Below are 13,735 nucleotides of genomic sequence, written 5' to 3' on the forward strand. Positions count from 1 at the left end.
GCACCATTGTCAAAAACCCTGTTCCAGTACACGCTGAGGTTTATCCCTGGACTTCCTGTTCTGTCCCCTGTGTCTGTTTTTATGCCAGTGTGACACTGTTTTGATTACTGTAGCTTTGTCAGAAGGTTTGAAGCCAGGAAGTGTAAGTCCTTCAGCTTTGTTCTTCTCTTCCAAGGTGGTTTTGGCTGTTTGGGGTCCTTTAAAATCCCATATGAATTTCAGGATGGGTTTTTCTATCTCTGCAAAAATGTCTGGAATTCTGATAGAGATCGCGTTGAATCTGTAGATCGCTTTGGGTAATACTGACATCTTAACGGTACTGTCTTCCAGAGCATAACCATGAGATGTGTCTCCATTTATTTGTGTCTTCCTTGATTTCTTTTGGCAATGTCTGTTCTTTTATTGTACGAGTCTTTCACTTGCTTGGTGAATTGTTTGTTAATTTTTGTTGTTGTTTTTGCTATTGTAAATGGAACTGTTTTCTTCATTTTCTTTTCAGATTGTCCTTGTGCAGAAACGCCGCTGATGTTTATGTGCTGGCTTTGCATCCTGTGATTTTGCTGAGTTGATTTATTAGTTTTAATACTTTGTGGACCCGTTAGGGTTTTCTACATGTAGGATCATGTCATTTGTGAACACAGATCACTTTACGTCTCCCTACCGGCGTGGATGCCCTTTCTTTCTTTCTCTTGCCTAATTGCTCTGGCTAGAATTTCCAGTGCTGTGTTTAAGAGAAGTGGGCACTCCTTCCTTGTTCCTGATCTTAGGGGAAAAGTCTCCAGCCTTTCCTCAGGTGTGATGTTCCCTGAGGGTGTCTTGTGTGTGGCTCTTGTATGTTAAAGTAGTTTCCCTCTACTAGTGTGTTGACTTGCGTGTTTTGTTTGTTTTTTTTAATCATGAAAGGGTATTGGGTTTTGCTTTTCAAATGCTTTTACTGCATCAACTGAGAAGATCGTGTGGCTTTTTTCTCTTCGTTTTGTTGATGTGGTGTGTTACATCGACCGAGTTTCCCATGCTGAATTTCAGGAATAAACACCACTTGATTACGGTGTATAATTCCTTTAGTATAGTGTTGAATTTGATTTGTTATTATTTTGTTGAGGATTTTTGCACAAATGTTTATAAGGGATACTGGTGTGCAGTTTTCATTTCTTGCAGTGTCTTTGGCTTTAGCCAGCAGGGTCTTGCAGGCCCCACACAATAGGTTAGGGGCATTTCCTCTGCTTCTGTCCTGTGAAAGAGACCCTAAAGAATTGGTGTAACTTCTTCCTTAAATGTTTGGTAGAATTCACCAGTGAAGTTGTCAGGTCCAGAACTTTGTCTTGTTGGGAGATTTTAAATTACTGATTCAGTCTCCTTTTTTGTCTCTTGTAACTTTTCTTGGTTTAAATTTATTTTGTCTGATATTAAAATAGCTACCCTGCTCTCTTTTGGTTATTATTTGCATGGAACACCTTTTTCTGTCCTTCTATTTTCAACCTATTTGTGTCTTTGAGTCTAAAGTGAGCTTCTGTAGGCGGCATATAGTTGGATCATGCGTTTTTATCCGCACTGCCAATCTCTGTCTTTGGAGAGCTTAACCCTTTTACATTTAAAGTCATTGCTGATAAAGAGCCCTGTACTCTTGTCACTTTGCTATTTGTTTTCTTTATGCCTTGTAGCGTTTTTGGTCCCTCATTTCCTGCATTACCGTCTTCTCTTGTGTTTAACTGATTTTTTTTTAATAGTGAAATGTTTAAATTCCCTTCTCGTTTCTCTTTTACAAAACCTAATGCTTATTATGCCTGTATGCCTCAAAGCATAAACTAATAATTCTTTTAAATTCATTAATCTCTTTATGTAGAAATCATGTGGAGTCACAAAATCAAATTACAACACTACCTTTCAGACTAATAACTTAGAAAATATTTTTAAAAGATAAAAAAAAATCTTTTAATTCATGATGAAAACAAAACGTGCAGTTGCAAGCCATTGTTACGATGACGTTAGCTTTTGTAATTGCCCACGCGTTTTCCTTTACTGAGATCTTTGTTTCTCCACGCAGCTTGCGTTGCTTTCTAGGGTTCCTTCAGTTCCCCTGAGGACTCTCTTGAACCTTGCTCACAGAGCAGGTCTTAGTGGTAACAAACTGCCTCACTTTTGTTTCTCTGGGAATGTTTTAATTTCTGCCCTACTCTTGCAGGACAGTTTTGCTGTGTTTAGGATTCTTGGTTGGCAGTGCGTTTCCTTTTAGCACTTTGAATACACTGATGCACTGTTCTCTGGCCTCCACAAGTTTCTGGCGGAGAAATCTGTTGATCTTACTGAGGTTCTTTTGCATGTGGCAAGTCAGTTTTCAACATTCTCTCTTTATCTTTGGCTTGTTTGTAAGTTTGATTACAATGTGTCTTGGCAGTGGTCTCTCAGTTCATCTTTCTTCGAGTTTGTGGAGTTTCCTGGATATTTATGTTCATATCTTTCATCACATTTGGAAAGTTTTCGTTCACTGTATCGTCGTATTTTCTCTTTGCCTCTTTCTCTCTTCCTTCTCCTTCTGGGACTCCCATTATGCATGTGTTGGTTTGTTTGGTGCTGTCTCACAGGTCCCATAGGCTCCATTTACTTCTCCCAATCTTTTTTTTTCTTTTCCTTAGATTTGATAATTTCCTTTGTTCTCAAGTTCATTAATTCTTTCTTCTGCCTTCTGAGATCTGTCTTTGAGTCCCTTTAGTGAATTTTTAATATCAGCTGTTGTACTTTTCTGCCAGAATTTCTTTTTGATTTCTTTTTTCCTTTTTTATTGATATTTTAATTTTGTTCATACATTATTTTTTGACTTTCTCCACATTTTCCTTCATTCTTTATGTGTCCTTGAATGGCTTTTTTTGAAGTCTTTGTCTGGTAGATACATCATCAGGTCTTTTTCAGGGATAATTTTTGTTAATTCATTTTCCTCTGGTTGGGCCGTACTTTCCTGTTCCATTGTTTGCTTGTGACTTTTGTTGTTGCTGTTGAACATGGAACCTTTTTAACCTAATAATGTGGTGAATCTGGAGATCAAACTCTCTTTCTCAGTGTTTGCTATTTTTTGTTATTGTGTTTGAGAGTTGGTTTTTTTTGTTTGTTTGTTTGTTTTGGCTTTTGTTTTGGGTGTTTTTGTTTAGTTTTGTTTTGTTTTTTAGGTTGTTGTCTCTGAGTGAAGGATCAGCCTGGGGTGTAAAGTTTAGTTCTCAGGGCTCTTCTCAGCCTGTGCCTTTTCCCTAGGCACACACGGGCACTTCAGAACTTCCCTTATATATGCAGTTGTTTTTGAATGTCCTAGTTTTAAGTTTTTCCCCAAAAAGATAAAAGAGGAAAATGCAATGGTAGGGAAAAAGAGCACTTGCCCTTCGATTCCCCTGGAGGTCACTTCAGCCAGAGGGGCAGGGGCTGCAACAAAGAGGGGGACAGGTGCAACAGCCATGGCCTCCTGCCTCTTTGTCTGCACCCCTGTGACCAAAAGCATCAGTCAGAGCACAGATACCCAGTTTTTGGAGGACATGGTCCTTTTTGCCTACCCTAGGCCCTGCAGGTACTCCAGGGACACAGGCATCGTTCCTGCTGGGCCCTTCGATGGAGGGGTAGGTAGCTGTTTCCCTGCCAAGAGCTGAGAGCAGCTTACCTCCAAGTCTTCCCCTTGGGGGTTGCAAGTCTTTGACAGACCCCAGACTGGCAGGATGGTTGTATCGGACAGTTCTGCCTGTGCGGGTTGTCCAGGTGGGGAGAGGGATTCCTGGTGCTTCCTGCTCTGCCATCTCTCTAGGATCCTGGCTCAGCATCTGAGCAGGGTGTCAGGGGCAGGCTGGGCAGGGGTTCAGGGGAATTAAAACAAAACAGAAACAAAACTGGAAATTGTAGGAGTCTAGAGGGACCCGAGGGCTCATCATGGACTCTCATCCTTACTTGCTCAGACCCTGAAATTGGCTCATAAGTGACAGACAGACAGACAGACATGGCAGAGTGCAATTTCGTTACTCCGCTGTGTGTGTGTCCTTTTTTACCTGCAGGATAAAGGCGAACTACTGGAAGGTTGTCAGCTTCGGAAAGCTGATCTCATAGCTCAGGCGAGACAACTTCAGGAGAAGCTGAGCCGTCTGGTGCATTCCATGAGCTTCCCGGACGTCGACGTCGAGACGAAGGGCTTTACATCTCAGTGGGCACTGGCGTCTTCACATGTTCTAGAAAATAGTTTGAGTGATGGTTCTAGTAACAGTGAAGAAACTGACAGCTCACCTCCCGTCGATGCGTTTAGTGTCGATGCAACCACCTGGGATCTAATTGACGCGGCTGGAAGTCAGGGTTCGTGGCTGAGAAGCGGGATGCTGGATGTGCCCACGGCAGAGCAGGTTGCTGCACAGGAAGGGTCGCTCTGCTCCCAGGTGGGCTCGCTCAGGTGCCTCCCAGACCCCGCCCACGCCGAGGGGCCCGAGCCCTTGAAGCTCGGGCTCAGGACAATGGACCTGGCCTCCTGGAGCTCCCCTGAGGTCGCCAGGAAGGACTCCACCCTTGAGCCCCTGCCCAGCCTGCCCCTGACACCCTGCTCAGATGCCCTGAGCCAGCGTAGCCTGGACACCTCCCTGTGGGATGGGGCGGGCACCTCACTGCTCCAGGCCGACCAGTCAGGGCTGCTTTGTTACCCGGGCGAGTCCACAGCGGGAACGGCCCCTAGGTGGGCGGAGTCTCCACTGGCTGCAGACAGGACTCCCTCTACTGACCGCCATGCTCAGCGAGGGGCTGTGGTAAGTGGTCTCCTGGGTGCTGTCCTGGTTCGGGTCCAGGGGATGCCCAAGGCCCCAGCATGTTCCCGCGGGGCTGGCCGGCGGGGTCACAGCTGCAGCCATTGTTGGTTCATCTCCTGATGTGGCCTGGTGGCCAGGCCTGGGTGGGCATCTGGCAGTCCCTTGGTCAGCAGGTGTGGGATGGTCAGCATCCTGCAGGATGAACCCAAACCGACTGTGATAGGAACATAGAGCACTTCAGTTGTTCTCAAAAACACTTGAAATGCATTAGCCTTACTCGGAAATGCACAGCAGACCCACATTTCCTGACTCATGGGAAGTATAATCATAAACACATCTTCACGTGTGTTCTGCGTAGGGTTCTTGGGCTAGAACATGTCTTTTTAGATTTATTTTCAGTTGCAGTTCATGTTTAGTGAGTTCAACATATAGTCTAATTAACTTCAGGAACACTTCCATTTATTTTTTTTGGGCTAGATTATATTTTCTCTGACATAATTTTGACACTTTGTGTATCTTGGATTAGATAAAGTGGCAGGTAAATTATGGGGTTTGTGTAATTTAAGGGGTCCACATTCTACCATTCATTCCCACATGCTTCCTTCTTTTGTCTGTGTGCTCCTGCAGCAGGCACGACTTTAAAATATGAAATATTTGCCAGTGACTTCTTTAACATATTCCTAGAGAAATGTGGATGACTTTGACTAAATTATGAGCGTTTAACCTCATGTCCACCAGCTTTGAACACTTTTTGGGTTTGGGTTCTGTGTGGGAAGATGACAGCCTCAGAACTTAGTTTCCATCTGGCAAGTTGAACTCTGTGACATAATAAGTTATTATTTTATGACCATTTACAAATCTCCCTATCTGAACAGGAGAAAGATGTTGAAGATTTTATCGTAACATCTCTTGATTTTCAAGAAAAGTCGAGATCACCTCCTTTGGGGTTAGAAGGAGAAAGCGCTGAAAAAAGTGAGTCAGTCACAGTTTTACTTACGCAGCTGTGGCGTGTAGACCAGGCCGAGCGTCCTGCCCCACCGACCCGTGGTAGCCTGGCATGTCTGCCTGCGCCTGCTCCCCTCTGCCCCTCCCCCCACGTCTGTCTGCCTCTGGGTCTGTGCACTGAGCGTCACTTGACGTGTTATCATTCCCCTCCTGGGAGGGTCACCGTGTGCTTCGTGACGTCCGGTCCACAGGTCTCACTGAGTTTCTGCCCACTGCCCCGTCAGTGCCTGTTACAGAGATGAGCACCAGATGGCACCAAGTGTCCAGGTGTCCCTTGTGGGGTGGACACTGGTGAGGGCAGGCCAGGTGCCTGGCGGGGCGCTTGGGCCGGGGCCCCGTGCGGCGTGGACCCCACAAGCGGTGGCCCTTCTGTTTGCAGCAGACGGGTTGGCGTGCGTGTGTCTCATGGGGCCCCCTGGCCACCGTGGCGGTGCTGGCTCCCAGGGTGTCGGCCTGGACCCTGCGTCTGTGTGAAAATGAGCCGAGTTCCCTGAAGGTTTATGTTCAGATTGTGGATGTTCACGTATCAAACGTGCAGATTGCATGTTTTCTTACTTAACGTGTGTAGTTCTCATCTTACGTTTTTGTGAAGTACTCTCACCGTCCTGGGGCTCCTTGGATGTCTTCTCTGGTGAGAGGAGCCCCCGTGGCTCTCCTGGGCGTTTGGGGGCCCGGCCTCACCCCAAGCAGCCCCCCAGAGCTGCGATCCTCTCCCCTGCCTTTACTGTGCCTCTAGGTGCTGGCTCGGGGTCTGGAGAGATGCTAGCCCACGGCTCGGGAAGACTGGGAGCTCCCACTGCTGGTCCTGCGGCCCCTCCTGCCCCCAGAGGGTTCCGACGGCCACTGGTCACCATGAAGAAGGAGGTCCATCCAAAGCAAGTGAAGGTACCGGCTGAGGGGCACGGGATGGCGGTGAGGCCCCTGGCATCTGAACGCACGGCCCTGTCCCGGGACGCAGTTGTGATTTGTTTGGTTTTGAGGATTGACCTTCAGCCTTTCTGGAGATGACCCAGGGGTGCTTGTGCCAGGGCTGCCCCCCGACCCCGGGCACCCACGGAGGTGGGGAGGGGCCTTATCCGCAGACCTGGGGGCGTGGGCCAAGTCGGAGCCTGAGGCGCAGAGGAGGTGCTTCCGTCTCATCCAGAGCCCGAGACAGGCGCGGTTTCTTCCTTGGCCTGTACGGCAGGCCGGGTGGTTCTGGTGGGCGTCTCGGCCTGGGCTCGGCTCGGTGTTCACATTTAGTGTTGCACATGCAGACGTTTCCGGGTGGCCCAGGTCACTCCCGAGATGTCACCCGTGTGTCCTCGACCACTGTCCTTGGGGTGGCGGGAGAGACCGGGGCCCCGGGCTCCTGTTGCCTGGAAGCCCAGACATCAGCCTCTGCCGTCCTGCGGGGCTGCTGGCCCGCTGCGCCCTGCACACGCCCTCCGGGCTGGTTCTCTCTGGGCAAGGGAGGAGGGGCCCCCTCAGCGTCTGGGGGTTTAACGTGGAGACAGAATTGAAACTTTTCCCAGCTCGAATGCACATGTGAGAGTGGAGGGGTTTAAGGTGTGCACTGTGATGATCTGACACACGCGTCAGTTGCAGAACGGTCACAGGTCACTTAGTGCCTCTACCCCCAGAAGGCAGAGTGTTTGGGAAGCTTTTCTTAGGTTTTCTTCTCTCTCCACTACTGCATACTTTTATGGCAAAACCAGTGACGTAAGCTTGACCGATAAGGTAAATGGTAACATGCCTCTGTTGTGTCCTGTCTGGGTGTCAAAGTATTCCCGAAGGAAACAGTTTTCACTTTAAGTAAAACCTTGTCTGATATTGTATTCAAAGCATGAAACTGTTTTTATTCCTTTAAGAACTGAAATTGCAGTAATGTTTTCTAGGTTTTTTTTTGCATTTCTCAATTTTTTATGTGACATAAAACATTAAAGACGCATTTCTGCTAGCATCTCCAACCTAACACTAGAATTCCTAATTTTCTGGGGAAAAGGTTGAGTGCTTATGCTCAGGCCTTGATCTTTTACCACCTGATGCTTAGTGACTGGAAGGGAGAACCCAGCAAAGCCCGGGCGCCCTTTCCTGAGCGGCCACGAGGGGGCGGCGGAGGGAAGCCAGGCGCTGGCACCTGGGCAGGTGGCTGGCCTCCTGTGTTCCCCACGTTCCCCAGGCTTTTGTGGACTAGGGGTTCCCTTGGTTGATTTTAAGTGTCAACCCTGTTTGTGGACTGAGGCCGCCTGCCCGCCGCCATGAGGGAAGCCGCCCGGCCAGCCAGGCAGTTCCCAGTGGGGTGCGGCCGCAGGGCCAGGTCCCGGGGGCCCTGTGTGGTCGCAGCCCTAGCCGCCCCGAAGCCGGGGACACAGGTGCAGGTCCTACACGTGTGAGGGGCCCCACGCCGGGAAGAGTGTCAGCTGGAGCAGGCGGGGCACTGGGTGACGGGCGGATCCACGAGACTGCCCGCGGAGGCCACGGCGGTGCAGCCCCTCCACGGGACGCCGTGGTCCTGAGAGTGGAGGTGCCTCAGCCCTCTCAGCCCAGTGCTGTGTCTGTGGTCCCCGCGCCCGGCCGGCGCCGGCTGGGGGTGCGGTTCCACGCTGGTTCTCAGAGCCGCGGGGCGGGGCGGGGCGGGGCCCGTGGGCAGCTGTGCTCCTGGCTGGCGAGGGCGGAGGACCTCACTCGTCACGGCTGTTCTTGCTGGGACGCATTTCTTTTCGTGCTGCGATCCAGGAAGGGGGTTCCCATGTGGAAAGTGTCCGGTTGGCTGCAGCCAGGGCAGCGGCTGTCAGGCTGTCTCGTCGGCCTCTCTGGACGGACAGGCCTGGCAGCGGCACGGGGCAGGGGTGGGGGGTGTCCCGCTGCTGCTCCCGCCTCTCTCCTTCCCCAGGGGCTGTGACTCGCATCGTTTCGTGTCACATGCCTTGTTTCTAAAGTGAAGTTGTCCTAAACTGTTAGAGATAGCTGCTTGCACAGAACACAAGATGCACAGTTTGGTGTCCAGCACTTTTATGTTAACGTCTCACTTTTCTGGTCGCACCGTTAGAGGTGAATCTCTAGTTTACTGGCCCTTGGTTGTGGGCCCCTTGGTTGCTAGTGCCATGTTCCCCACGTGGCTCCCTGCCGTGCCCTTTGTGTGAATCTGTGCCTGCACGTGGAGTGAGGCCGGGTGCCAGTACTTTGAACTCTGTGTGGGTCCAGCTCCAGCTTCTTGGGGGGACAGCTCTGGGTAGAGAAGCTGCCTTCTCTCAGCCTCCTTGGGAGGGACAGATGGCCAGTGTGCCCGTCGAGGCCCTGTGGCGGGGACGGGGGCACAGGCAGGCTGGCATGGTCAGCAGCTGGCCCAGTGCTGTCTGCTGGTGCCCTCCCCCAAGGCACCTCCTGGTGTGGAGCTGTGGTCCCAGGAGAGCCAGAGAGGTGCCCGGCATCCTACTGACCTGGTCGTGCAGTTTGGCCCAAGGCCCTGAAAGTCCCTAAACTTAAGTGTCTGCGGTGAGGGAGTGGGTGGGGCGGCTGAATTGTGGGGGCTGTCGTTGGAGCAGCTCACACAGAAGTGACTCGTTCAGATCCAGTTGCTCGTCTCTGACGGTGGTGACCTCACAGATAGAGCAGTGGACTCTGGTGTCTGGTGCAGAAGCCGTGCTGGCGGCCTGGTGACAGTGGGGCAGTGGTGGAGAGGAGGGTCCAGGCCACTTTTCCTTATTCCTGCGGTGTTTGTCCACTCCAGGCCCTGCTGCAGATGGTGTGTGATGAGAGCCACCACATCCTGGCTCTGTCCGAGTGCCGTGGACCGCCCAGCGTCCTGAGCAGGGGCGAGCCCAGCACCCCCCTCGAGCGCCTCCCACAGGGGTGCCGGGGGCTGCTGGAGGCAGCAGCGCCTCCGAGGGGGCACCCCACCCCAGCACCCCGAAAGGGAGAGAAGGTACAGGCATTCTGAGTAAAAGAAGAGCAGTGGGCTGGGCCAGCTTGAGGGCTCTGCTTGGCCACAAGGTGGGAATAAGGCAACGAGAGGTGGGTCAGCGGCGGCAGCGAGGCCGTGTCCCAGCCAGCCACCCCCTCACTTGTGTTCTCTAGGCTCCAGCCACATGCCGGCGCCTTCCAGGCCTTGTTAGGGCAGGAGAGGCTGCGGGGAAGGGAAGGGATGGGGAGATGGGCATGCAGGCCGGGCCTGAGGCCACAGGGTCTCAGTGTCCACGCTGCAGCCGAGGGCCAGCACAGAGGTCATGGCCAGGTACTGAAGCCATGCAAGGGGAGCCAACAGGCCATGGGGCAGAGGGAACAGTGGGCCAGCCTTCAATCTTCAGGGGCGAGGAGTGGGCAGCACAGACTGGGTGCAGAGGGCAAAGGGCAGCCAGCCCGCTCACGGCCCGCACGGCACACACACCTGCAAACGCCCTGCTGCCACCCGGGGCCCTGGCCTCTCCTGGACCGGGGCTGGTGCGCAGTTAGGTGGGGGTTGCCCCGTCTCACCTCCCTCGAGGGCAGCCCTGGCTCCTCGTGCCCCAGCTGGTCCTGGGCACTTGTGCACCCTCTTCAGTCGGGGTAGGTTCTGTCAGATCTGCAGGATGCGTATGTAGGAACACCGAGCTCCTTGTTCTGATACTTTAGGAACCTTCTGACCTGGGCCTCGATTGGAAGGGAGAATTTCTGCAGGTTGTCCAGGAAGCCTTTGAAAAAGAGCGAGAGATGCTGAACGTTGAGCTGCGGCCCCGACTCTGTGGTTCGGATGTTGGGGGCTGCAGCACGCTGTTGGAGAGGCTGGAGAAGGTGGTCCAGGAGCAGGTGAGCTAGCCTCGACCTCCAGAACCCCCCACCCCTAACAGAGGGCGATGGGAGCTTCGGTTCCCATGTTTCACCTGACCTTAGAATGTGGTGGAGATTGAGGGGCAGACCCTGCTTCAGTCTAAGGATAATGCTGCGTTTTTATGTGTGAATTCCATGAAGTGGAAAGCTTTATAGATTGACCCTCTTTCACAGCCTCACTCTGTTCTGGAAATAACTGGCCTTTCCTTGAAAGCAAAAGGCCAATTCCAGGCGGCCCAGCCCTGGCTTGTGAGCGCTGAGCCTGGGGTCTGAGGGTTGGAGGGTCTGCACTGAGAGGGCACTGGAGTCCAGATGCCAGGCATTGACCAGGCCCAGGAAGCGAGACCAAGGTGCTGGGGGCAATCTGAGGGTCCCAGGGCCACTGTGCCCACGTTCCGTGCCACACAGTTGTCACACTTGTCTTCCTGCGAGCCTGCTCTTGCCCTGGTCGAGGACTAGACTGAGACCCGTGAGCTGTGGCAGTGATGCTGGGAGCTTGAGTTTGCAGAGCAGGGGCTGCTCTTGCCTGGCCCCCCAGCCCTTGGGACCTCCTTCTCCTGCCATGTCTGTGATGTCCCCTGACCGCTCCCCTCCCCGCCCCATCTGCAGGGGGTGCTGCGGGAGAAGTCCTTGGAGCACCTTCGCCTGTCGGACAGGAGCCGCCTGCTGTCAGAGATCCAGGCTCTGCGCGCCCAGCTGCGGATGACGCACCTGCAGAACCAAGAGAAGCTGCAGCAGCTGTGTGCGGCGCTGACCAACACGGAGGCCCGCGGGAGCCGGCGGGAGCACCAGCTGCGGAGGCAGGGTGCGCACGGCCCTCGGGCTCCCTAGGCCCCAGAGCACAGGACACGTGCCGGTCAGGGCCGGCGCTGGGGGCGCCGCGGGGCCACTTGCATGAGGGTCTCAAGCTCACGTGAGGCTTGAGGGCCCTGTTGCAAGTTTCTGTGTTTTATTTAGACTCTGGGGTTTTCACACAGACACATCTGTGAGCATAGAGTACTTTATTTTCTTCTTCTTCCCCGTCTACTTCCCGTTCTTGCCACTGCTCGCGGGGCTCCCGAGTGCTGGGTGACAGGCCGTTTCTGTCCTGGGGCGGCCTGCATTCCAGCCACGACCCCTCAGCCTGGAGCCTCATGCTGCATGTTTCTGGGCTGGATTTGCTAGCCTTTGGCATTTTGTTCATGGGGGTCCTGGTTTTGGTGTCAGGGGGATGCCAGCCTCCTGGAGGACCGGTGTCTCCGCCCCTGTGTTCTCCACGGGACTCTGTAGAAATGGGATTATTTCCTCCTTGGTTTTGGGAGAGTTCTCCAGTGAAGCCTGGTGGGGGGCAGGCAGTGTAGGAGTGGTGGGTGAGGTGGGTTTCGGGGTGACTACAGGGATGGTTGCATCTGTTCTCCGTGCACCAGGCAGGGTTGGGTCTGAGCGGCCTTTCCTGGTCAGGCCCTTTTCGGCCCACCTCCAAACTCTGCCTCTGGGAGACCACGCCCTGGGGGCTGCGTTGCACCTGCAAGTCCTGCGAGGCTGGAGGATGTCCTGCCCACTCTCTGCCCGTGTCTCTTTGCTCCTCACCAGCCACGAGGGCAAGGCTCAAGGGGGTGTGAGCAAAGGGCGTGTGTCCCACGTGTCCTCTCTCAGCAGAATCAACGCTTTTGGGTCATGGAAACTTCATGGTCTCCCGAAATGATTACATCCTGTCCCCTTGGTCTGCTTTTAATTTTGTTAAGTCATTTGCAGCTCCCTGTAGCCTCCTGAATAATGATGTTTCACGTTTAATCTCTTTTTCAGTTGAGTTACTGGCCTATAAGGTTGAGCAGGAAAAGTGTATAGCGAGCGATCTGCAGAAAACCCTGAACGAAGAGCAGGAGAAAGCAAATCACGTTCGGAAGCTGCTGGTGGTGGAACAGAGTGCGGTCAGGGACCTAAAGTCCGAGCTGTGCGAGTGCAAACAGGACAACGAAAGGCTGCTGCAGTCCCTCAACGATGTGCAGAAGGAGGTCCTCCAGCTGAGGTGCGTCCACACTGCCTGGCCTGCCCTCGCCACCTCTTCCCACCCTGGCTTCCACTCCTCAGGAGGAGCAGTGGAGCTCGCATGGCTCCTGCTGTGTTTGGTGGGGAGCATTCTGCTCCCACGTGCTCGTGGGGGGCCGAGCACTTGGGCCAGGAGGTGGCAGGGCCTGCCTTCCCTGCCTGAGAGCTTCGGGTGCTGGCGCATGTCCCTCTGAGAGTGCTGTCCCCACACAGGTCGGCGCTGGACAGTAAGGAGAAGGACCTGGCGAACGCGCTGCAGCAGCTGGAGGGCGAGCGGGTGAAGGGGCAGGCCCTGCAGAGCCGGCTGGACGAGGAGCGGCTGCAGTACCTGCAGAGGGAGGGCCAGAGCGCCAAGACCCTGGAGGTGAGGGTTGCAGCCAGTGGTCCTGCCCGAGGATGAGGCTTCGGGGTGGTGCGGGGGCCACACCTTCAGGTCACAGAGCGCCTCTTTGGTGACGGACAGCATGGCTGCTCACAGTTCCCACCACCTCTGCACATTTGCTTCTGCAAGGTGGACGCAGCAACAGAGCCTTGTGGCAGAGGCTGCGTGTGTGGTGGTGCCTTGTGTGGCAGCCATAGTGGCCATACCTGGCGGTCTTTTATGATCCTGGACAAGCTGACCACCGTTCAGTGGTTACGGCGAGGCTGCCTTTTACCAGCACAGAGCTGCGGTTGACACAGGTGGGCGAGTATGACTGAGTCCTGGGTGTTGTGGTTGAGGGCAGGGAGATGAACCCGGACGTGTACGCTGCCGTCAGAAGTGCCTTGACCGCGAACAAGGCAGGCAGAGTCCCAGGAGGAGCCACACACATACTCTGTCGGTGTCGCGATACCATGCACACATACACACCGTATGTGGAGAGAGCTGATGGCTACTCTGAAGCTTTATTATGTTGCACAGTCTTGTACAGCAAAGAAGAATGACAAGGGTTATGGTTGACAGGCAGCGTCTGGCTCGAGGTCAGAAGACCCTTCTTGTTTTGGTAAATCATGTTCGTGTTGGCACCAGCGAGCCTTACAGCTTATCAGGGCGGAACGTATGAGAAACGGCTGCTTTACAACATTCTTCCTGGACTCAGGCGGCTGTGCCTGTCTCAGGTTGCCCCCCTCTGGGGATCTTACCCGTCCTTGGCTAACCAGCCTTCTCACCTCTGAGT

General features: G+C 53.5%; 1 protein-coding gene across 1 annotated transcript in view; it reads left to right on the forward strand.

Moving 5' to 3' along the window:
- PCNT (pericentrin) overlaps positions 1 to 13,735 on the forward strand; it is a 76,132-nt gene that overhangs the window by 61,515 nt on the left and 882 nt on the right. Inside the window, exons 34-40 of the mRNA XM_072970887.1 lie at positions 4,026 to 4,687; positions 6,590 to 6,647; positions 9,475 to 9,669; positions 10,356 to 10,529; positions 11,160 to 11,355; positions 12,336 to 12,558; positions 12,792 to 12,942. Of these exons, the coding sequence (XP_072826988.1) occupies positions 4,026 to 4,687; positions 6,590 to 6,647; positions 9,475 to 9,669; positions 10,356 to 10,529; positions 11,160 to 11,355; positions 12,336 to 12,558; positions 12,792 to 12,942 (1,659 nt within the window). The remainder of the gene's footprint in view (positions 1 to 4,025; positions 4,688 to 6,589; positions 6,648 to 9,474; positions 9,670 to 10,355; positions 10,530 to 11,159; positions 11,356 to 12,335; positions 12,559 to 12,791; positions 12,943 to 13,735) is intronic.

Source organism: Vicugna pacos, chromosome 1 (genome assembly GCF_048564905.1).
Source record: "Vicugna pacos chromosome 1, VicPac4, whole genome shotgun sequence".
Classification (NCBI taxonomy): Eukaryota; Metazoa; Chordata; class Mammalia; order Artiodactyla; family Camelidae; genus Vicugna; species Vicugna pacos.